The following is a 23,261-nucleotide window of genomic DNA, read 5'->3' as shown; positions in this document are numbered from 1 at the left end:
TATGGCCACTTGTTTTTCCTTCACTACAGACCAATAGCCCACATCTGTGAAGAATCAAATGGCATGCCCCCGAGTGCAGCCGCCGCCATTGTGTGTGTGTTAAATCCTGTGCCCTCTGCCTTGTTTTTCTAACTAGCTGGAATATGCTGGCCAAGCACCAGGGCGTGTTCATTACATCCTTTCTGGGCCCAGAGTCATGGACACTTTTCAAGTAAAGAAGTGACACACATCTTGCCCAGGTTGCATTTCTGTGACATCCGGCAGGCCTACAAAAACACTTTCAGGAGGAAAAGGAAAAGAATGACAAAGGCAGCTGAGAACCACATTACTGTCCTCATCCTGGCTGTTGAATAACATCCTGAGAAATGGGAGCTGGGTGGATGATTTACACCTTTAAATTATAATTCAAGACTAAAAAAAATCTGGGGACCATTCTACAAAAGGAAGGACCTGTGACTTAAAAGCATAATTTCTCCAGGGATGATAAACTTAGTTAAAATTTTGGTAGGTTCAATGACTTTGGGGATATATTTTCTTAAGCCTTGGTTGGTACCAGTGGCTGCTACCTAATATTATAAAATTGTCATGAATTGGGGAAGGATTTTTTCCAAGGTGAAGACAGTTTTTATTTTTGTTTGTATTGTTTGTTAAAAATGATACAAGTTAATTGTAAATAATATTAATAATAAACCTCTTACAAAGTATAAGGAAAACAAAGGCAAATTTTGGGTACATACAAAATATACTTTCAAATAAGAGTATTGATATTGCATATCCTCTCTCCCTCAGTGATCTAGGGTGGAGCTGCCGATTCTTTCTAACTGTAAGACCCAGTACTGGTGATGGGGACACAGAGGAGAGAAAGACATGGTCCCTGACCTAGAGGTCTCACAATTGGGGATGAGGAAGATGTAAAGACAGACAATTGGAATTTAATTTGGTACTTGCTGTTATTGAATTTTGAACTGGACCAGGAAGGAAGGAACTAACCCCATGAGGGGGAGTTTTAGGAGAGCATTATAAGTTTGGCTTGTAAGACGATAGGGTTATGTCAGGGGAAGAGGAGGAAGGTATCCATGGGGAAGTCATCGCATTCAATGGCAATCAGCCCAGAAAAGGCCTTGAGTCTTCTAGAAGCCATGAATGATTTCAGGTGCTTGGAGCCTAGGATGAATAATGGAGGGGAGGGAGAGAGATGTGGCTGGACAGCGGGCTGGGGTCAGATTATGAAAACTCCTTATTGATTAGCAGATCGTTCCTGTTTTCTACCTTCTCTCAGCTGATTCTAAGAACAGTACTTTATTTCCCTTCATAGTGAAGATAAGTAAATGTAATCCTATGTACCTTAGTGTTCCCAAGAAACTAAAGAGCTGGTGAAAGGACAAACGGTTCCCAAAATACTTGCAAATGCAGAGTAGTAAATAATGTTACAAAAGTTACATGTTGCAAAAATTTTCAACAATGTCTTGTAATTATCAACTGTAATTTGGGCCAACTGACCAAATCCACAGAAGACCTACAGTTCCCTGTGAGCTGGGTCAGTTTGGCAAGTCCCATGACATGGCTGCACATAGAAGGGGTGTCTGCGAGACCAGGATCAAACCCTAGAAATGGGCAGCCTGGTCCCCACAGACTTGATCTTCCTCTTTCCAGAGAAGGACGATCTGACTTTCCTACACCGGTGTCTGTGAAGGATGTAGGTGCCTGCCTCAAGAAAGGCAGGAAGCCACCACTTAGTAAATGCCCTTTCTAGCCATGAGCCTAACAAGTGAACAAATCTCAGATTCACCAGAAAGGACAACTGGGCACTGGCATCAGGTGAGTTGAAGAGGACGAAGCAGTTGCTAATTCCAGCTCAAATCCTGATGCTCTTTTAAGATGATAGCAGGTCCTTGCCCTTCCTGTAGCCCTCAGACTGAAATCACTTGACTTCTGACTATTTCCAACAGCCAATATTTGCATTTCTTTGCCTGTGGCTTCCCCAACTTCACAAACCATTCTGCTAACACACATGGCATATGCATATGTGAGGAATGAATGCTGTCCCATGGCTTCTACAACCAGTGATGGGAGTTGGTGTTTTGTAAACTTCCAAAACTCCTTTACCCCTCAAATGAAATAAACTCTCCCTAGAATTTCCCTGGCTACTTTTTGAACTGTTCCCCTTCTCTTTCTCACTCTTCTATTCCAATATTGGTTTCCTGAAGTTTTCAAATAAATGATTTGCACTTAAATCATCTCAGGGTCTGTCTGTTCCTAGGAACCCCAATCCAAGACAAAGACATTTCTAGAACTTTCCCAAGCCATTGCAATCTGCCCTGCTCTGAACATTTGAGAACATACATCTACAACACAGGGTTTAGCATCTGATTGTTTTCTGGTTGCATTTGCTTTTCATATATTTAGTGCATGAATACACACACTCCCAACCCGCCATAAGCATTCTGAAGGAAGGAACCATACCTTACACCTCCTTGTGGCCCTGGCACAACAGCCCCACTCCCCCTCCGCCAAGTAATTAGCTCATAGCAGGTGGCTCACAGGTACTTGCCAACTAACTGTTCCATAGAGACTGGGACTTGACTGACCATCGGTGTCTTGTACTAGTAGATGGCATCTGATGACATGGCAGGTTGTGTTTGAGGAGGCCAGGAAAACTATCGACATTGGGTTCCAGTCAACAGTTATGGATACTGTTTTTCAGGATCTGTCGGTCTCCATGCCATATGGTCCCCAAAGTGTCCAGACCAGCAGCATTGAGTATCACTCAGAAACTTAAATCAGAATCCATAATTTAACAAGATGCCCAGATGGTGTATATGCACATGAAAGTGTAAGTAGTACTGCTCCTGAGGATCCAGGCCCTACAGGATTTATCTGCTATAGAACCTGAGGGAGTCTAGACATGCCCGCATATATACATACATGCTTGATGTGTATACGTTTCCAGACACACACACTGCTATACCCAATTTTCTTTGCAAGACCCACTTGTTTTTATGTAAATAATCAGTAACCTTTAACAGTCATAATCTTTGACAATGTCAGTATATACATGAAGTCAGGAAATATCATGGATTACCTATAATACAGTTTATGAATATTTATCACACACCTGCTGTATGCAAGGCACTGTATGCAAGTGCAAAGTTAAATAAAATTCAATCCCTCTGGTATAAAAAGGGGCTTTTTTATTCACTTAGAAATGATCCTTTACTCACTTGAGCCCAGGAGTTCAAGGTAGTGAGCTATGATTGTGCCACTACACTCCAGTGGCACAATAAAATAGAAGAAAAAAAATGATCCTTTACTAGGCAAAAATTGTGATGCTTTGACACTTTTGTGTAATATTCTTAGAATTCCTCACTCCATCCCCCTCCTGTATAAAGGGAGAGGGTGTTCCTAAATAATGGTTCACATGGAATATCACAGGAGGATATGTACAAGTCTTTCTATTGCTTAAGTTCTTGTTTTTATTTTTAATGTTATTCAATGTTTTTGTAGCTCAAGCAGGATCTGAAAGTATTCCAAGGGCTCCCTGCAGGATTTGACACAAAGGTATTATCACTATGATGTAAAATTGTGTAACAATTTTACTCTCAAAATATATGAAGAGAGTACTTGAAAGTAGATGAATTTTGTTGCAAAGCCATGACTAACTATACTGTCTTGGAATTATATTTACATTTCAGCCTTCTTCATTATTTATCAAAAAAATTAAGCCTGAATTTATTTTGTAGTGAGTAGGGCTTAGGAACTTGGTACTGGTTTACATGAACTGAGCTGAAGTTCTCTAAGAAAATATGCATCTAACAGTTGGCTTAGCAGCAATACACTATCACACTAAAATGTTCACAGGTATAGATCATAATACTAACCAGAATGGTTGCTGTTATCTATGTGTATTCATGTAGATAACATGTAAGAAATTACACTGAGAGGATATTTTGACATCAGTTTATTTCTTGCTAAGTAATAAAGTAAATGAAGAAATATTTGTTGCTTTTTAAGATTGATGAATATGAGATAAATAGAAAATAAATGTTTCCAGAACTGTTGATGAGTAAATGAAAGGGTAATAATATTTCCCAACCTTCAGTGCAGTATAGATCCTATAGAGGTCTAAACATCTAACAATTCGCTCAGAAAATTAGAAAATAAACCTTTCTAACCATCTTGCTTCATTGAAATGTTTATTTACTATGTGTGATTGATTTTTTAAATCTCTGGATTAGACTAAACTCCTACTCCTGTCTACATTTTCTCCAGTTCTTCCTTCTGCTTCCTTCTGCTTTAAGAGGGCAAACTTCCTTCAGCTGTAGGCAGCATTCTCCCACAATGAGGGTTCCTATCTCCTTCAAATCTTCCTTTCTTCATCCAGAAGAGTTTCCAGAGCCCACCTTCTCCATGACAGCAACACATTTCTAAAGCACTGTTTGTCCACCAACTCCTTCTTGACTAGTAAATACAAAATAAAGGGGGGTAAGAGAGTGATAGAGGAGCAACAGCAAAAGTTACAAATGTTCCCTGAAGGAAACAATTCTACCTTCACTCATCTTATGAAGTGAGAATAACCTCAAAGGCAAGTTGCATGGATTTTAGCATCCTATACAATATACATAATAGGCACTAGAGATACAGTGAGGTGACTCTTCTGTTCATCTATTGAAAAGTGGCAAGATTAAACCATGCTTAAGATCTCAACACAACACTATTTAAAGTCCTAAACTGTTTTATTCTATTTCCACCATTTACCTAAAGGAGAGCTCACAAATGAGTGGAAACGAATTTGGAAACTGATGGTTTTTCTCCAGGCAAGCATATTTCAGACTTTTTCTTTTGCAGACATCTTAACCAGGGGTATCTTCACAACCCCATTCTATTAACTGAAATTTGCTTCCATTCATTTATTCACTCGTTCGTTCTCTGCTTACTTCTAGAAAGCAATTAAGGCAGTTCACAAGAAAATCACAGTTGCTGCGAAACCAAAAAAGAAAAAAGAAAAGAAAAAAAAGAAAAAAGAAAAGAAAAAAAAGAAAATTAACTCAAGGAAAAATCCTTGAACTAAAAAAGGGAGTGTTGGAAGGATTGGTGGGTAAGGTACCAGATAAATTATTACTATATCAAAGTTTCCTTAGCTAAGGAAATCACCAACCCAAGGCAAGGTTTACACTTTTGCAAAATGCATTTTTCCATTTCATTCTTCCCTATAAGTAATGAAATAGTGCCCAAATCTTTCTGTCTAACCTGTATTTTGGGTGTTACATCTCAACTACCATGAATAAAACATCCTGGCTATTTGTTTTGAAACTAAGTAGGTGCAAAGAAAAATAGGCACCTTGCATCTAATTATCTAATGAGTAAATTATGTCATGTAATGAGTAAATTATGGGAAGTTCAATTGTAACTGATGTATAGTTCAACTGAGTTAAATCTTACCATATTGTTCCTTTTTCTAATGAGCTAAAAGCATATACTTTTTTCCTGGCAAAAAGTTCAAATACAATCAGCCTCTCCTTTTATTTCTCTTTCTTTTCTTTTTGGACCCATAATAGGCATCATTCTTCAAAATGATTTCCATGATTGGGCCAGAAGGCCTGTGGTTACTTTTCTCTTTCACTCAGAGATTGCACCTCATTTACTAAACAGATATTGTGTAATTAAAGATGGGCTACTTCTTTGAGTTCTCTAGAAATGTTTCAATTCTAAAGTCCCCAATGGTCTTTCAAAAAGTTTGTTTAATTGAAGCAAAAGAAATAGTGGAGCCATTGTTCAGGATAATCAATGAGAGGTCATTTACATGAGGGGACTATGGCATGGTGGGAGAGGAAAATGTGGCTCAGTATAATTCATTCTGGGTCCCTTGAGCCCACACAAAAGATTTACCTTTAAGAGTTTAAGTTCCCAAGCCCCTAGTTTTTAGAGAGTAAATCCAAACTATAGAACCTCTAAATCTTTTATCAATTCATAAAATAATACTATGTTTGAAGCTAAAATTAGACAGACTTCCATAAGCTTTAGGATTCTGTAATTATTTGGGGGTCAATGCAACAACAACAAAAAAATGCTGAAAAATAAACTCTTAGCACAAATAGAGGGAGATTTGGGTTTTTTAACACAGACATGGCCACATTGAATGCTATTTGGGGAAAAATAATTTGAAATTGAAAAAAACGTATTTGACAACAGACCATGTCAAGTTTTCTGCCCTTTAAAAAATTCAAACTAAAGACATAATTTATTGTCTCAAATAACATAGCATAAAGTTAAGCCACCTCTCATATCCTCTGATTTCTATTTTAAATCCTAAGTCAATTTCATTCAAACATCTTTTTGAGAAAGATATACTATGTTCCACACTCAACTTTAGCCATAATTGTTTTATAATTAAAAAATTATACCTTGCTTTTTTTCTCAAGGGTGGGTTTACTTTAGCATTCTGTGCCAAATGCATAGACCTAAACTAAATCCAACTTATCCTTAATTTTTAACATGATATAAAATGTAACATTCATATAAAACAAAGAATACATCTGTTTTCATCAGCTGTTTCTTAACTTTTATTACTGGGATTTATTTTTTAAAATTGTTTTGCCCAGACAGCTTTGTTTTCCTAAGCATGATTTATTACTCTCCCATGAGCACACAAAAAATATGTGTTCCTGAATCAAAAATAATGAAGAATGGAAACTTATTCATTTTACAATTGACTAAATGATCATTTAAAATATGTAAATACGTTTAAATTCTAATAGGGTTTTTTTCAATCAATGGGTACAAAAATATATTCGACTACCCCAAGTTGATATACAGAAAAATTGAGACACAATCAAAAGATAAAAGAAAGAATTGAAGAAAGTGACTTGTAATGCTATTCTAAAAATCAGCTCAAAGTTGGAGAATTATGTACGTAAGAGAGAGATTAACAAAGTTTTTATTTATTTATTTTCTCCTTTGTTCCACAAAAAAATATTTCAGGCAGCTTGCTTCTTGATGTTCTGTTAAAAGATTATACAAGCTTTTGAATATGATTAACATTTGATGTCTACTTTCTTGGCAAGCATTTTACATGTATTTTATGCTAATATTTTAAGGCTAAAAGAGCATTTTCTTGTCTGTGTGGCATAATTTTTAAAGAATGAAATTTATTAATTGTAAAAATATCTTGAAATTTAAAGATTACTAGATAGCTTGACCTTTACTGGCTTCCCTACTTCAATAACAGCAAGTTTTTGCAGAATTTAAAAGACTGTAACATTTTTACTTCAGAAATAGGAAAAGATTGAAAAAGATTGAGGAATAATTACAAAGAGAAAATGATATAAATATCTAGATTATCTAAAATAATGAGCTAAAGTTGGGTTCAGGTCACAAAGAAAATTTTAAGTTGTATAGTGTTTTGATGTAATCACATAACTGCTTTTAAAAGAGAAATTGGCTTTCTTGGTGAAATGTTGAACATATTTCAATTCTAAGTAAAGTCTTTTGCAGGTTACCAAAATACTGGCTCACATTTGCTTATATTGAGTTGGTTTTGGGGTGTTGGACATTTCTAGAACTTCCCAACCATTATCAATTCTCAAGATAAATTAACTGGGAAAAATTAAAGGGCTATATAGCTTCTAAAATGGCTTGTTTTCATTTTTGTGATAATTCAAATATTTCTGCATTCATGTTTAAGATTTTTGATACTTAAGTAATAATAACTAATGTTGATTTAACATTTCTGTATGACAGGCAATTTTTAACTCACTTTTTTTCAACTCACTGAATTCTCACAACCTATGATGGTCAATATTAGGTGTCAACTTGACTGGATTGAGGGATGCCTAGATGGCTGGTAAAGTACTGTTTTTGGGTGTGTTGCTCTGACCCATTTGTCAAGTGACCTGAAAGGCAGATAGTTTTGAGTGGAGCCCAGACCAGAAGTCTCTGCAACAGGTCTAAGCTACTGTGCAAGCCGTATGACCCAGCAGATCTAGTGGTGCATGAGGTATCAATAGCAGATTGGGATGCTGTTGGGAGCCTTTGGCAGGTCCTCATAGGTGAATCATAGTGGAGCCCTTTAGGATTCTAGAGCAAGGCCCTACCATCTTCTGTAGATAACTCCTTTTCTTTTTTTTTCTTTTTTTTTTTTTTTTTTTTTTGAGTCTTGCTCTGTTGCCCGGCTGGAGTACAGTGGCGCGATCTCGGCTCACTGCAACCTCCACCTCCTGGGTTCAAACAGTTCTCCTGCCTCAGCCTCCTGAGTAGCTGGGACTATCGGCATGCACCACCAGGCCCAGCTAATTTTTGTATTTTCAGTAGAAACAGTGTTTCACCACATTGGCCAGTAGGGTCTCAATCTCCTGACCGCATGATCCACCTGCCTTGGCCTCCCAAAGTGCTGGGATTACAGGCTTGAGCCACCACTCCTGGTTGATAACTCCTTTTGAGAGACAGCTTTGGCCTGCTACTGGACCTTGGTAGAAACTGAATATTTGACTACAGGTCACCAAGTTTCTATGTGACCTGAACTGCCTATCATGAACTGGGTGCTTTCTGACCCATCAAGACATAAAATTGGGCGTGCACTGTAGTATTCCATCATCAAATAGAAGTGGTGTATATGTGATCAGGGTTGAGCAGGTCCTGAGAACACAAGTAAGTTACATGAAGAAGTAGCTTAAATGCCCATGGTCTCCACTCCTGCTACCCTGCCTTCTGTCTCCCAGCCTCTACCTATGGCCTCATGGGGAGTTTCCTGTGATCAGTTAACAGAGGAAGACGCTAGGGCATGGTTTACAGATGGCTCTGCACGATATGCGGCATCAACCAAAAGCAGACAGCTGCAGCACTACAGGACATCTCTGGGACATGCCTGAAGGACAGTGGTAAAGGAAAATCTTCCCAATGGGGAGAAATTCAAGCAATGCACATGGCTGTGCACTTTGCTTAAAAGGAGATGTGGCCAGACATGCAGTTATATATATGGGTTGAGCCAATGGTTTGGCTGGATGGTCAGGGACTTGGAAGGAATATGATTAGAAAATTGGTGACACAGAACAATAGAGAAGCTGAGTGCCAAATCATGAATGAAGTCCTATTCACAATTGCTAAAAAGAGAATAAAATACCTAGGAATACAGTTAACAAGGGAAGTGAAGGGCCTCTTCAAAGAGAACTACAAACCACCGTTCAAGGAAATCAGAGAGGACACAAACAAATGAAAAAACATTCCACAGTCATTGACAGGAAGAATCAATATCGTGAAAATGGCCATACTGCCTAAAGTAATTTATAGATTCAATGCTATTCCCACTAAACTACCATTAACATTCTTCACAGAATTAGAAAAAACTACTTTAAAATTCATATGGAACCAAAAGAGAGCCCATATAACCAAGACAATCCTAAACAAAAAGAATATAGCTGGAGGAATCATGCTATCCAACTTCAAACTGTACTACAAGACTCCAGTAACCAAAACAGCAGAGCACTGGTACAAAAAACAGACACATAGACCAAGGGAACAGAATAGGGATCTCAGAAATAAGACTGCACATCTACAACCATCTGATCTTCAACAAACCTGACAAAAACAAGCAGTGGGGAAAAGATTCCCTATTTAATACATGGTTCTGGGAGAAGCGGCCAGCCATATGCAGAAAATTGAAACTAGCCCCTTTCCTTATACAAAAATTAACTCAAGATGGATTAAAGACTTAAATATAAAACCCAAAATGATCAAAATCCTAGAAGAAAATCTAGGCAATATCATTCAGGACATAGTCATGGGCAAAGATTTCATGATGAAAATGTCAAAAGCAATTTCAACAAAAGCAAAAATTGACAAATGGGATCTAATCAAAGAGCTTCTGCACAGCAAAAGAAGCTATGATCAGAGTGAACGGATAATCTACAGAATGGGAGAAGATTTTTGCAATCTATCCATCTGACAAAAGTCTAACATCTAGAATTTACGAGGAACTTGAACAAATTTACAAGAAAAAAAAACAAACAACCCCATTAAAAAGTAGGCAAAGAACATGAATAGCCACTTCTCAAAAGAAGACATACATCTGGTCAACAAACATATGAAAAAAAGCTCAACATCACTAATCATTAGAGAAATGCAAATCAAACCCACAATGAAATACCGTCTCACACCAGTCAGAATGGCAATTATTAAAAAGTCAAGAAACAGCAGATGCTGGCAAGACTGTAGAGAAATAGGAACACTTTTACACTATTGGTGGGAATGTAAATTAGTTCGTCCATTGTAGAAGACAGTGTGGTGATTCCTTAAAGACCTAGAGGCAGAAATACCATTTGACCCAGCAATCCCATTACTGGGTATATAAAGAAAGGAATATAAATAATTCTGTTATAAAGATACATGCACAAGTATGTTCACTGCAGCACTATCCACAATAGCAAAGACATGGAATCTACCCAAATGCCAATAAATGATAGACTGGATAAAGAAAATGTGGTACGTATACACCATGGAATACTATGCAGCCATAAAAAGGAATGAGATCATGTCCTTTGCAGGGACATGGATGGAGCTGGAAGCCGTTATCCTCAGCAAACTAAAATAGGAACAGAAAATCAAACACCACATGTTCTCACTTGTAAGTGGGAGCTGAACAATGGGACACATGGACACAGGGAGGGGAACAACACACACTGGGGCCTGCAGCGGGGGTGCGGCAAGGGAGAGCATGAGGAAGAATAGATAATGCATGCTGGGCTTAATACCTAGGTGATGGGTTGATAGGTGCAGCCAAACACTATGGCACATATTTACCTATGTAACAAACCTGCACATCCTGCACATGTATCCCGGAACTTAAAATAAAATTAAATTAAAAAGAAAAGAAAATTGGTGACACAGAGAAGGAAACAACAAACACTGGGGTCTACTTGAGGCGGGAGGGTGGGAACAGGGAGAGGAGCAGAAAAGACAACTATTGGGTACTGGGCTTAATACCTGGGTGATGAAATAATATGTACAACAAACCCCGATGATACGTGTTTACCTATGTAACAAACCTTCACTTGCACCCCCAAACCTAAAATAAAAGTTAATAAAACAAAAAGAAAATTGGTGACAAAGAAATTTTGGGAAGAGGTGTGTGGATGGACCTCTCTGAGTGACCAAAAACTGTGAAGATATTTGTGTCCTCTGTGTGCTCTCAGCAAAGGGTGACCTTGGCAAGGAGGATTTTAATAATCAAGTGGATATGATGACCCACTCTGTTGACACCACTCAGGTTCTTTCCCCAACCACTCCTGTCATCGCCCAATGGGCTTATGAACACAGTGGCCATGGTGTCAGAGAAGGAGCTTATTCATGGACTCAGCATCATGTACTTCCATTCACAAAGGCTGACCTAGCTATTGCCATCGCTGACTGCCAATCTGCCAGCAGCAGAGACCAACAATGAGCCCTCTATATGGCACTATTCCTTGGGGTGTTCGGCCAGCTACCTGCGGCAGTTCGATTACATTGGACCACTTCTATTATGGAAGGGACAGGGTTTGTTCTTACTGGGATACTCTTACTCAGGATATGGATTTGTCTCTCCTACATGCAATGCTTCCGCCAAGACTACCATCCATGGACTTGCAAAATGGACTTGTCGACTGCCGTGGTATTACACATAGCATTGCTTTTCACCAAGGAACTCACTCCACAGACAGAAATGCATGCATTCATGATCATGGCATTCACTGGTCTTACCATGCTCCCCTTGATCCTGAAGCAGCTGGCTTGAGAGAACAATAGAATGGCTTTTTGAAGTCATAATTACAATGCCAAACGGGTGACAATACTTTGCAGGACTGGGGAAAAGTTCTCCAGAAGGCTGTATATGCTCTGAATCAGCATCTAGTATATGGTACTGTTTCTCCCATAGGTAGGATTCACAGGTCCAGGAATCAAGGGGTGGAAGTAGAAGTGATACCACTCACAATTACCCCTAGTGACCCACTAGCACCATTTTTGTTTCATATTCCCACGACATTATGTTCTGCCGGCCTAGAGGCCTTAGTTTCAGAGTGAGGTATGCTGCTCTCAAGATAGTAAGTTCTCATGAGAGCTGGTTGTTTAAGTGTGTGGCACCTTCCCACCCTTGCTCCACTTTCACCACATGATCTGCCTATTCCTGCTTTGCCTTCTACCATGAGTAAAAGCTCCCTGAAGCTTCCCACAGAAGCAGCTTGCAGAACTATGCTTCCTGAACAGCCTGCAGAACCATGAACCAATTAAACCTCTTTTCTTATAAATTACCCAGTCTGAGGTATTCTTTATAGCAATGCAAGAATGGACTAACACTCTATGAGTCAGATACTGTGATTAACTCCTTTTAATAAACTGAGCCATGCAAGGTTAAATAACTTGCCCAAGGTCCATGTCTGGTTAGCTACAGTGCCAGATTCAAACTTAGGAAAAAGCTTCCGAAACCACTTTATAAACAACCATATTATTGCACTTGCCTGCTCAGACAAACAAGGCACAGCTAGGAAGGCTTTACATGGTACTACTACCTTTTCATTCCTCGAAGGTAAAATTTGCCATGTAAATGTTTATCCAAAGAAAATCTTTCACATATATTGACATTTTAAACAGTCAACACTTTCCTTGCTAGTCCCTTACTCATCAATTCTACTTTGCATGCAGTAAGAAAGCCTCTTGAAACCCAAATGCCTGATCACATCTCTGGGATGGAGAAACTGAACCCATCGCTCAGACAGACCAGCTGAATCCAACAGAAGGGTGGTGCTAACAGGGTTTTCGTAGCTTTGTTTCAGTTGTGGTTCTGGATTTTCTAAAGTGGCTCTAAACCACCAGCCAATGAGAGTATTTGAGATTTTATTTTAAGGCTTAATATCTCAAGCTCTGAACAAACAACAAAATAGGACATAACAAAAGTCTTCCAATAGAATAGGACAAACAATCATATACCAGCAGTAGATAGAAATGTACCTCCTCCAGAGTGATGACCACTGGTTAAAAATGGCTTTTAAAACCTGATACTGGTTTCTCTACAAGGGAAGTATGTAGAATAAGGAAGAGGGGTGGGGGTAGGAAGGGGCTCACAGATGCTGCCAATGTTGTTGATAATTTCCTGTTACATTACATATATTTATATACATTCTTTCATATGTAGCGTATATTCCATAATGTCAAAGAAAAATACAATCATCGAATATTTGCTATGTGCCAAATAGTATGTCAAATATGTATCTTTATAATAAAACATTCAGGCTGTACTAAGAAACTTACTTTTAAATTCACTGATATTTCTGGCATCATTAGATCATATTAAAAATAATGCTAATAATAACAATTCATTGATACCATTGTTTAACTCCTACTCTATGCTAGATACTTTACAATTATGTTTTCATTGTTCCTCACAACATCGTGAAGTAGTTGTGTCAGCTAAGATGAATTTGGTAATAGCATATCCAACTAAAGCTGATTCAGAAGAAAAATATTTATTATCTCCTATAACAAGAAGCCTGGAAAATATGGTGGGTCCCCGGTTTGTTCAGAAGTTCCACAACATCATCAAGAACCCTTGATAAGCTTCTTTCCATTCTCTCTCTATCATCATCAGTATATTTGAATTGGCCCCATAAACATACCCCTCACACTTGAAAAGATAGCTGCCCAGATCCAGGTAGTGCATATAGGTACAACAATGTCTGGTTAAGGAATAGGGATGTGTTCTTCCATCTCTTTTTATCTGGGAGGAAAACATTTTTCAGTAGTCTTCTACCCTAGAAAACTTCACATCAGGTCCAGCTGCCCAGGATTAAATCACATACCCATGCCCTAGTTTAAAGGGAGCCTGAGAAATAGAATAGCTGTTTCCACTTTATAGCAGGCTGGGGGTTCTACTAATAAGAAAGAAGGGGATACGGTGAGATACGATTAGTGATAGGCAATCAAAAGTATCTGCCGCTGAACTCTTAGCTCCAATCTACAGATGAAGCTTAGGCTCAAACTGGTTAAATAAGATACTGTGCCTTTTAAATGGTGCATTTAGACAAGACTGTCCAGTCCACAGCCTGTAGGCCACATGAGGCCCAGGACAGCTTTGAATGCAGCCCAACACAAATCCATAAACTTTCTTAAAACATTATGAGATTTTTTTGTGATTTGTTTTTCAGCTCATCAGCTGTTGTTAGTGCCAGTGTAGTTTGTGTGTGGCCCAAGACAATTCTTCTTCTTCTGATGTGGTCCAGGGAAGCCAAATGATTGTACACCCCTGATGTAGACCATTGATATAGTTTGGCTGTGTCACCACCCAGCTCTTATATTGAATTCCCACATGTTGTGGGAGGGACCTGGTGGGAGGTAATTGAATCATGGGGGCATATCTTTCCCATGCTGTTCTCGTGATAGTGAATAAGTCTCATGAGATCTGATGGTTTTAAAAAGAGGAATTGCCCTACATACGTGCTCTCTGTTTTCCTGCTGCCATCCATGTAAGACATGACTTGCTCCTTCTGCCATGATTGTGAAAATGGACTAATACAACCATTTACATTCAAGGTTGATATTGATAATGTGAGGTTTTCATACTATCATGAAGTTGTTAGCTAGTTGCTTTGTAGTTTCTATTGTGTGTTGCAGGCTATGTACTTAAGTGTGTTTCTGCTTTAGCAGGTATCATTCTTTCATTTCATGTTTAGAACTCCCTTAAGGATCTCTTCTAAGGCTGATCTAGTGTTAACAAATTCTCTTACAGCTTCCTTGTCTGGACAATATTTTATTTCTCCTTCATTTATGAAGCTTTAGTATGGTGGGGTATGAAATTCTCGGTTGAAATTTCTTTTCTTTAAGAGTGCTAAAATAGGCCCCCAATCTCTCCTTGCTTGTAAGATTTCTGTTAAGAAGTCTGTTAGCCTGATGGGATTCCCTTTGTATGTGATCTGCCCTTTTTCTCTAGCTGCCTTTTAGATATTTTTGTTTAGCGTTGACTTTGGACAATCTGGTGGTTACATTCCTTGATGATATTCATTTTGTATGGTATCTCACAGGTGTTCTCTGCATTTCTTATGTCTAGATGCCTACCTTTCTAGCAAGATTAGGAAAGTTTTTGTGAATTATTCCTTCAAATATATTTTCCAGATGTTTTACTTTTTCTCCTTCTTTATCAGGAATACCTGATTGGTATGTCACTTTACATAATCCCAAAAACTCTGGCCTGAGACTAAAATGTCTGTGCAGCCATGCCACTGGTTTACCAAAGAATGGCTGACTTTATATGTACTGGGATTAAAAATGGCATCCCGCTGTCAGTCCCAGGTCTGGGAAAGTACAGTTTTTCCCATTGTCTTTCCTTCAGAATATCTCCAAGAGCCTCTCCCCAAGTTAACTCTAGGGCTTGAAAGAAACAAACTGCTTTCCCTCGGCCTGGGTGGCATGGATCCCAGTGGAAAGGTAAGTCACAAAGGAGGCTGTCTGCCTCTCTTATGTACTGATGACACAGGATTCTTTTGGTGCTGCTTTGCCAGCTGAAAACCTCTATGGCCAGTGGCACCTCTGCCCAAGTTTTTCTTGTGACCATTGGGCTGGCTCTGCCCACTCAGCCTGGCAAGCTGTACTTGGCTCACACTACTGGCCCAGACCCCATATCCACCACGGGTGAGCCAGGCATGGAATGGCAAGGGATGTGTGAGAGAGATTACAAGATCCGGCCACAGCAAGCCAGGTGCACTGGCTGCTGCAGCAGGCAGCTCCAGACATCGGCAGAGGTGCAAGCTCCATGCAAGCCTGTAGCTGGACCAGGCATGCCTCAAGCAGCTTCTGCTTTGGGCACTGGTGTCTGGACAAGAGGAATGTGGTGGTGCCCAAAAACTTGGAGATGCCAACAACCGTGGAGCCCCAAGGGGGTGTTACAGCATGTCACAGCTCTGACTCAGGGAGTCCTGAGGTCTGGGCCTCCAGAAGGGTCGCAGCTCTTCTCCCCTAGTCTGGCAAATGGGAGCATGTCACCACCCACAGCTTGGAGGGCTGGCCAGAAACATGTTTCAGCTTGTTCATATTACAGCTCATTCAGTCCTTCTTCCCTGCTCCAGCCCACGGCTCCTGAACAGGCCAGGCCCCATCATTGGTTTCTGTCACATGGGGTGGCCACCTGGCACTGGCAGAGGCCAGGAGGGTTGCAGTATTACAGCTCCTTTTGTACTTACTGTTCAGTGGTCCTGGGTTTTTGTCCCACATCCAAGAAGAATGAGGTTAGGCGGACACCTTGAGAGTGAGCAGGGCAGAGGAGAGTTTTAATGAGTGACAGAACACTTCTTCACATGAGAGGGAAACCCGAAGTGAGTGGCCCCTACCCAAAGGTGGGTAGTCTCAATGTTTGGCTGAGTCTGGGGTTCTTATGGGCTCTGAATAAGGGAGTGCATGCTGATTGGTCCATGGGTGGGCCTGGAAAAATCACCATTTGATTTGCTAAAAGGTATCAAGAAAGTTCTCACTCTGGTTGTGGATTCCAACCAGAACTGGCAGCCCAGTTTTCAGGCTTCAAGTTGTCTTTGGCTTGGGTTTCACCAGGGACCTACCCCTTTCTGCCTAGGAATTTGTCTGTCTCCTGCTGCTATCAGTAGGGCTTCACTCACTTTTATCAGCCAGATGCTGTCATGGGTGTTGTTTCCAGCATTTTCCTCTCCAGGATCTGGGGTGTCCTTCACGATTCTGGTGGAGTCCCATTTTCCTTCTTGAATTAAAGCTCACAGAGTTGATCTTTATGTACTATCTTGCTATTTCCAAATGTCTGAGGCACTCTGAAAATCCTCTAATCTGCCATCTTAGAAAACAAAACAAAACAAAATGAGGTGTTTTTAAAAAAATGGTCACAAATAACCAATTCATGACCAACTCCAAAAATAAAACAAATTTCAATATCTCCAATTAACACTACTTCATAAATGTCTTACCAAGCACATCAGGATCCATTTGAAAAAGGATTAGGAGAAAAATTCCTCCTTTGACTTTCTTAAAATTACAATTCTCATTCTATGAGATTGGGATTGGATTCTCATTCTATGGGATTGGAAATTATAATTGTAACCCTAACTCATTGTCCCAAACCAAATGGATCTCTTCTTTTTAAAAATTACATTATTCAAACTTTTTTGTCTTTTATTGGGAGAACCAAGAAAATAAAAGTATTTCAGCATATGCCGTGCTACCCACACTTTTCATATTCTTCTGTAAACAACGAGGTTACAAGTGAAAAGCAAATGACTGTCCCCAATCTTCAATCTGCACACCTGAGTCAGGTCACATTTACAAAACAATATGTAACGGAGAGAAGAATTAATATGTGGATGGAAAACCATGCTCACATGGATTAGGATGATTAGTAATTTGCTAGTGAAAGAAAGCCCAATTAGTGCAAAGGCAATAAGAAAATCTGCCCATGGTAGAAAGAAGGGAAGACAAACTGGAAAATATGCTGAAGACCTAAAATCAAATAAAATTTCACCTGACCTCAGTAAAGCTAACCTTGCATCTCTCTGGGTATGATTGCAATGGTTTCATAGAAATTCATCCCAAAGTTTTTTTCTTTTTACAGAAGATCCACAAGATCTGAAATTCATCAATGGATTGGTCTAGCTATATACCCATTTCTATCTATCTATCTGTCTATCTATCTATCTATCTATCTATCTATCTATCCATCTACTTATCTATTCATCCATCCAGCTCTGTGATTTTACATTTTCAAATTTACCTACTTGCTAAAAATGTCTTTGTAACCCCAAATCAATACTATAGTGCTTTCAAAGTCATTCACAGATGTGCACAGAGTAGCAAAAACTTCAGTTGTCCCCAACTGAAGTTGAACACCGTGATGCCCTGCTTTCTTTGTTCAGCTCTCATACTGTAAACAAGTATCTATTCTTTTCATGGCCTCTTTATTGCCACATTTTTCTTATCTTCATGCTTTTTGTTTTTGTTTTTGGTGATTTCACTGTTTAAAGTGTCCCCTAAGTGTAGTGCTAAAGTAATCTGTAGTGTTCCTAAGCACAAAAAGACTGTGATATGCCTTATGGAGAAAATACTTGTGTTGGATAAGTTTTGTTCAGGCATAAATTACACTGCTGTTGGCCATGGGTTCAAATTTAATGAATCAACAGTATATATTAAATATCTTTAAACAGAAACACACATAAAACAATGTTATGTATGAATCAGTTGACAAAAATGTGACCAGAGGCTTGCAGGAAACTAACCCTGAATTTCCTAGAAACAATACTTCAGTATTGTCTAATTCAGGATTGTAATTTTATGGAACATAGCTACTTGTTATTCCCAAATAACAAGAATCAACATATTGTACATACAGTCATCCCTCAATATCTGAGGAGGATTGGTTCCAGAACCCCTGTGGATACCAAAATCCAAGAATACTCAAGTCACTTGTATAGAGTGGCATAGGACTTGCATACAACCTATGCACATCCTGCTGTGTCCTTTAAATCATCTCTAGATTATTTATAATACCTAATAAAATGTAAATGCTATGTAAATAGTGTTATTCTATGTTTCTATCTGTATTATTTTTATTGCTGTGTTGTTTTCTATTTTTTTCCAAATATTTTGACCTGCAGTTGGTTGAATCTGTGGATGTAGAACTCTCCAATATGGAGGGCCAACTGTATCTATATAGGGAGGTATATAGAGTGATATATCATCATATTCATCTGCAATATGAGTCTATTGAACAGAGTCCTCTGAGCTGAATTTTCTACCTGCCTACATTCTCCTACATTCAGGTAAACTGTCCTGATTTTCCCATGATTAAGGAGTTTCCCAGGATAAGAGACAAGAGACTTGCAGTGCTAAAACTGGGAAAATCTTGGGGCAAACAAAGAATTGTTCCCCCAATACCAGAGTTTCTCACAGCCAAAGCAGCACTGAGGTGGGAGGAGAGCCCAGTACAAACCCTTCAACTCTTGGTCTGCAGCTAGTAACCCCCCATTAAGAAAGAGATTCTCATGGAATAAATACACTGCCAGGCAGTTAAGCACTACTGGCCACACTTAGGCTTTTGAAGGCTCCTAAGAAAGGCCTGGGTCACTCTGGCAAAGTTCCACTGAGAGAACATTAACAAAAAACTCATTTGCTTTACATTTCTAATGGCCCTTGCAAGTGTATCTTTGATGTGTGTAGAGATTTCAAAGCGTTGAACTATGAAGAAAGATTGTGTTTAAATCAAATAGTGTAAAATACAAATGCCCGGGGAATGCAATATTTTCATTCAGGCAACTAATATATCATTTTCTTTTACATGTGTAAAGTGATAAAAGACAGTGGAGAGAAAAATGTGGATTATAGGGCCAAATCCACATTTCCTACATCAGCAAATTCTCAAATTTTCAGAGATTTAGGACTCCACATAGACCAGTGATTCTCAACTTTGGCTGCACATTTGAATCATCCAAGGGGTTTAAAAATTCCTATGCCTGAGCTCCACCCATTTCAATAAAATTGAATAGGAATTGGGAAGCAGGAGAGATGTACTTGGCATCAGAATAGTTTTAACAGCTTTCCAGGTGATTCTAACGTGCAGCCAGTGCTGAGAACCACTCACAAGGAGGACAGCATTGAGAAAGAATATCAGGAAACTTCTGTGTTCAGCAGGGAAGAATGAATGCTGTCATCAGCTGGTGATGCCTACCACAGGTGGAGTACAGAAAGGAGGGCTGCAGCCTACAGAGCTGCCCTAAATGGTTTTTATCAACCCTAGTGATGTGGAAACATTCAAACTCTGGAATCAGACGGATCTTGATTTAATATTGGCTCTGCCACTTATGACTATATTATACTTATACAACTTTAATGAAGTTACTATCCTCTTGACATCAGCATCCTCATCTAGATACTCATTTTGCAAGGTCATTGTGAAGATTAAGTGAAAATGCGTATGTCAAGTACCAGACACACAGTGGATGCTTAGTGAATGGAAACTATTGTTGTTATTATCAGACCCCCACATTTTCATGTTTGGCCATTTTCTGAGTTGTGTTCTTTTATTCTGCAAAGAATAACAGAGTAGCTTTATGAAATTGGACTAGTAGTATTATAAAAACAAAATAATAAAAAGTGAAAAAAATGGCCAATGCAATTTTGCAAACATATAATCTAGTTCAGGGGTCAACAAATTACTGCCTGTGGGCCAAATCCAGCCACATCCACTCATTTATTTTTTGCTTTTAGCTCTTTTCCCACAACAAGAGACCATCTGGCCCATTAAACTGGAAATATTTACTGTCCAGTCCTTTAAAGAAAATATTTATTTGACTTCTGATCCTAGTTCATCAATACTCAGTGTGGTTCATGGACACCAAGACCCTTTCAGGGGATCTGTAAGGTCAAAGCTATTTTTACAATAATACTAAGACATCATTTACCATTTTCACTGTGTTGACATTTGCATTAATAGAACAAAGCAATGGTGGGTAAAACTGCAAGTGCCTAGGCACAAACCAAGATACAAGACAGTGGCAGCAAAGTGTACTCGTAGTCATATTCTTTACCACCACACATTTGCAGGACAAGAAAAAAAGCCAGTTTCACCTTAGTCAGTGTTTCTCAGCCTTGGCAATATTGACATTTTGGACTAAACCACTCTTGGTTGTGTGGTTATCTTGTGCGTTGTGGGGTGTTTGGCCTCTACCCACCAGATACCACTAGCCCTCCCTTTCTCCTAGTCATGACAAAAGTGTCTCCAGACCTTCTCCAAATGCGCTCTGGGGAGGAAAAAAAATCACTCCTCTCCCTTTCTTTTCCCCACTCCCTCCCCCTGGGAACCACTAAATTAACCTGATGAAGCAGTAGAAATTATTAATTTTATTAAATCTCAATCCTGAGTACACATCTTCTTAAGTTTCTCTCTGGCTAAATGGGAAGGATGCATTGGCTTGGCACTTATGCTGCTGATTGCAATACAGAAATTCAGTGGTTATCTTAAGAAAAAAAAAAACCCTTGTGTTATTTGCCTATGTGCCAAACTAACCACTTTTTTTTATGGAACAGTTTTTACTTGAAACAATAACTAATGAACAATCTATGATTCTTCGTTTGGGGCTATTTGGTAGACATTATACAGAAAATGAATGAAGTGAGCCTTTCCTTTCAAGCAAAACTACAGATATTAGTATTTGTTGCCAGTGATACAATTTGAGCTTGCATATGAAAACTGAAGTTTTGGAAAATCTATATCGCCACTGTAAACTTGAAAGTTTCCCAATACTTACAAGACTTTTCTGATGAGATCAGTGGTGAAAATAGTGAATGCAATGTTTTATATTATATAATGAAATGCATCAACCTTTGGAAGATATGCCAAACTCAGTAAACCAGTATTTTTCCAAATGACTAATGCTTAATATTTCAAAGTCATGCATAGGCAAAAGATTTAATCAAAGTGCAAGACAGACCAGCGGATTTTAATGTAATAGGATACAAAGTTAATTAAAGTCACATATCACAACTAACCTTTGAGAAACTACTACTTGGTGAGTTTTGGTGTAGTATCCAAGAAGAATATTCACAATTATCAAGGCAATTCTGAAAATAGTCCTCCCTTTTCTAACTTCATATCTTTATGAGGCCAGATTTAACAGATCAAATACAGAAACGTATGAGAATCTAGACGTCATCTATTAAGCAGTTACTAAAAAAAAAATGCAAAAATATACAGGAATGCAAGTCTTCTCACTAAATTTTTTTGTTTTGGAAAATGTGATTTTTTATGAAAATATACATTTTAAAAATTGCCTATTTTAACTTCCAATATGGCCAATATCAATAGATATAAGCCAAATGACAAAAACGCTGGGATCTTTGATAATTTTCAAGAGAGTAAAGGGGTCCTAAAACCAAAAGATTTGAGAATTGCTGATCTATTTTGTGTTTGCAGAGTATTTATAATATTTATATAACTAAATTAAACATTATTAACAATAAAGACCACATAACTCTAATGATGAATGAGATATAGGAAAAAGGAGTGGGAAAATATGTACATAGGTCGTTTAGTTTTTTGGGTATTTTTTGTTTTTGTTTTTTGATGGGAGGAGCTGGCAGTATAGCAAGTGAGGGTCTAGATGTAGAAACAGGGAGGGCATATGTGGCCTTGAGCAATTTAGTCTCCTATCTGTGCTTCAGTTTCCTCATTGTTAAAGTGGCAATGATTCCAGTACTTACAGCATTATTTGGAGGATTACATGAGTAAATCGCTAAAAAGAGTATAGAATAGGCTTGGTGCTTAGAGTAAGTGCCCTGTCTGGGTCAGCTATTTTTGTTTAATAATAAACAATGAATTTGTGTCAGCAGGGATAAGGTCAGACCCACAGTTATGGCTTACAGGTGCTGACCCTGTCACCTCAATGGGATGACTGAAAGCAGGAAAATCCAGTCACTAGCCCCCAGAGACAAAATATCATGAAGCTGAGAAAGAACTTAGAATCTCCTAACCCCCTTCCTGCCCTAATATCACACTTTCTAATCCAGAATCACATCTGTTACCCCTGTGAGGTACATGGATGTGCTCCAAGGTTTCAGAGCAAATGATGTGAGGTTGGCTTGGTTTCATACGTCAGTTCCAGAGCAGTTATAATTTTTCTTGTTCCTGCACTGTGATTAATTTTCCCTTCAGCTCAGTTTGGCTGCCAGCAATCATTTGGAATTACGTTGATTTCAGCAAAGACCCACACAACGACCTTCACCTTTTAAAAGACACATGCTTTAAAGAAGGGGCTTGCAAATTTTTATAGTGAGAAGGATTCTTACTGAAACCATGGGGACATTTATTGCATAAGCAAATGAAATGTTTGTGAAATGGTTTTAAAAATTCTAATGAAAAATCTACTTCTGAAAGTAAGGAAGTTACCTCAAATTTTAAATTATATCTTAGTAGGACAAACAGTATATAAAATTCAGTTCCTGTATCTTCCTACCACCCTATATCAAGCAGGATAAATTTACGGTAATTGTTTTCTAAGGTTGCTGAGAATGTTGAGTTGAGAGTCTGAAACCTTGCCAAATTTGAATGTCACCTTCTCTCTGAGATGTGTCCTAAGTACACCATTTACCATTGGCTCCCCATTCTTCATTTTCCTTGAGGCACATTTCTCCATCTAACACACTATATATTTTACATAGGTATTTTGTTTAGTGTCTTTCTGCCTCAATATTGTGGCAGGAATTTTTGTACTTTTTCTTCAGTGATATGTTCCTGACTTCTA

The 23,261-nt window shown here is 38.7% G+C and overlaps 1 protein-coding gene across 9 annotated transcripts in view; it reads left to right on the top strand.

Annotated features, from left to right (window-relative positions):
• Positions 1-23,261, top strand: part of VEPH1 (ventricular zone expressed PH domain containing 1) — a 265,267-nt gene that overhangs the window by 97,788 nt on the left and 144,218 nt on the right. Inside the window, exon 7 of one of the 9 annotated variants that reach the window (XM_077994170.1) lies at positions 4,941-5,095. The exons of 6 other annotated variants lie outside the window; for them this stretch is intronic. In XM_077994170.1, the coding sequence (XP_077850296.1) occupies positions 4,941-5,063 (123 nt within the window). In that variant the 3' untranslated portion in view covers positions 5,064-5,095. Of the gene's footprint in view, positions 1-4,940; positions 5,204-23,261 lie in introns of those variants that run through there. 2 more of the 9 variants (XM_077994171.1, XM_077994169.1) reach the window with 2 other exon arrangements.

Source organism: Macaca mulatta, chromosome 2 (genome assembly GCF_049350105.2).
Source record: "Macaca mulatta isolate MMU2019108-1 chromosome 2, T2T-MMU8v2.0, whole genome shotgun sequence".
Taxonomy (NCBI): Eukaryota; Metazoa; Chordata; class Mammalia; order Primates; family Cercopithecidae; genus Macaca; species Macaca mulatta.
This window is presented reverse-complemented; position numbering and strand designations above follow the sequence as displayed.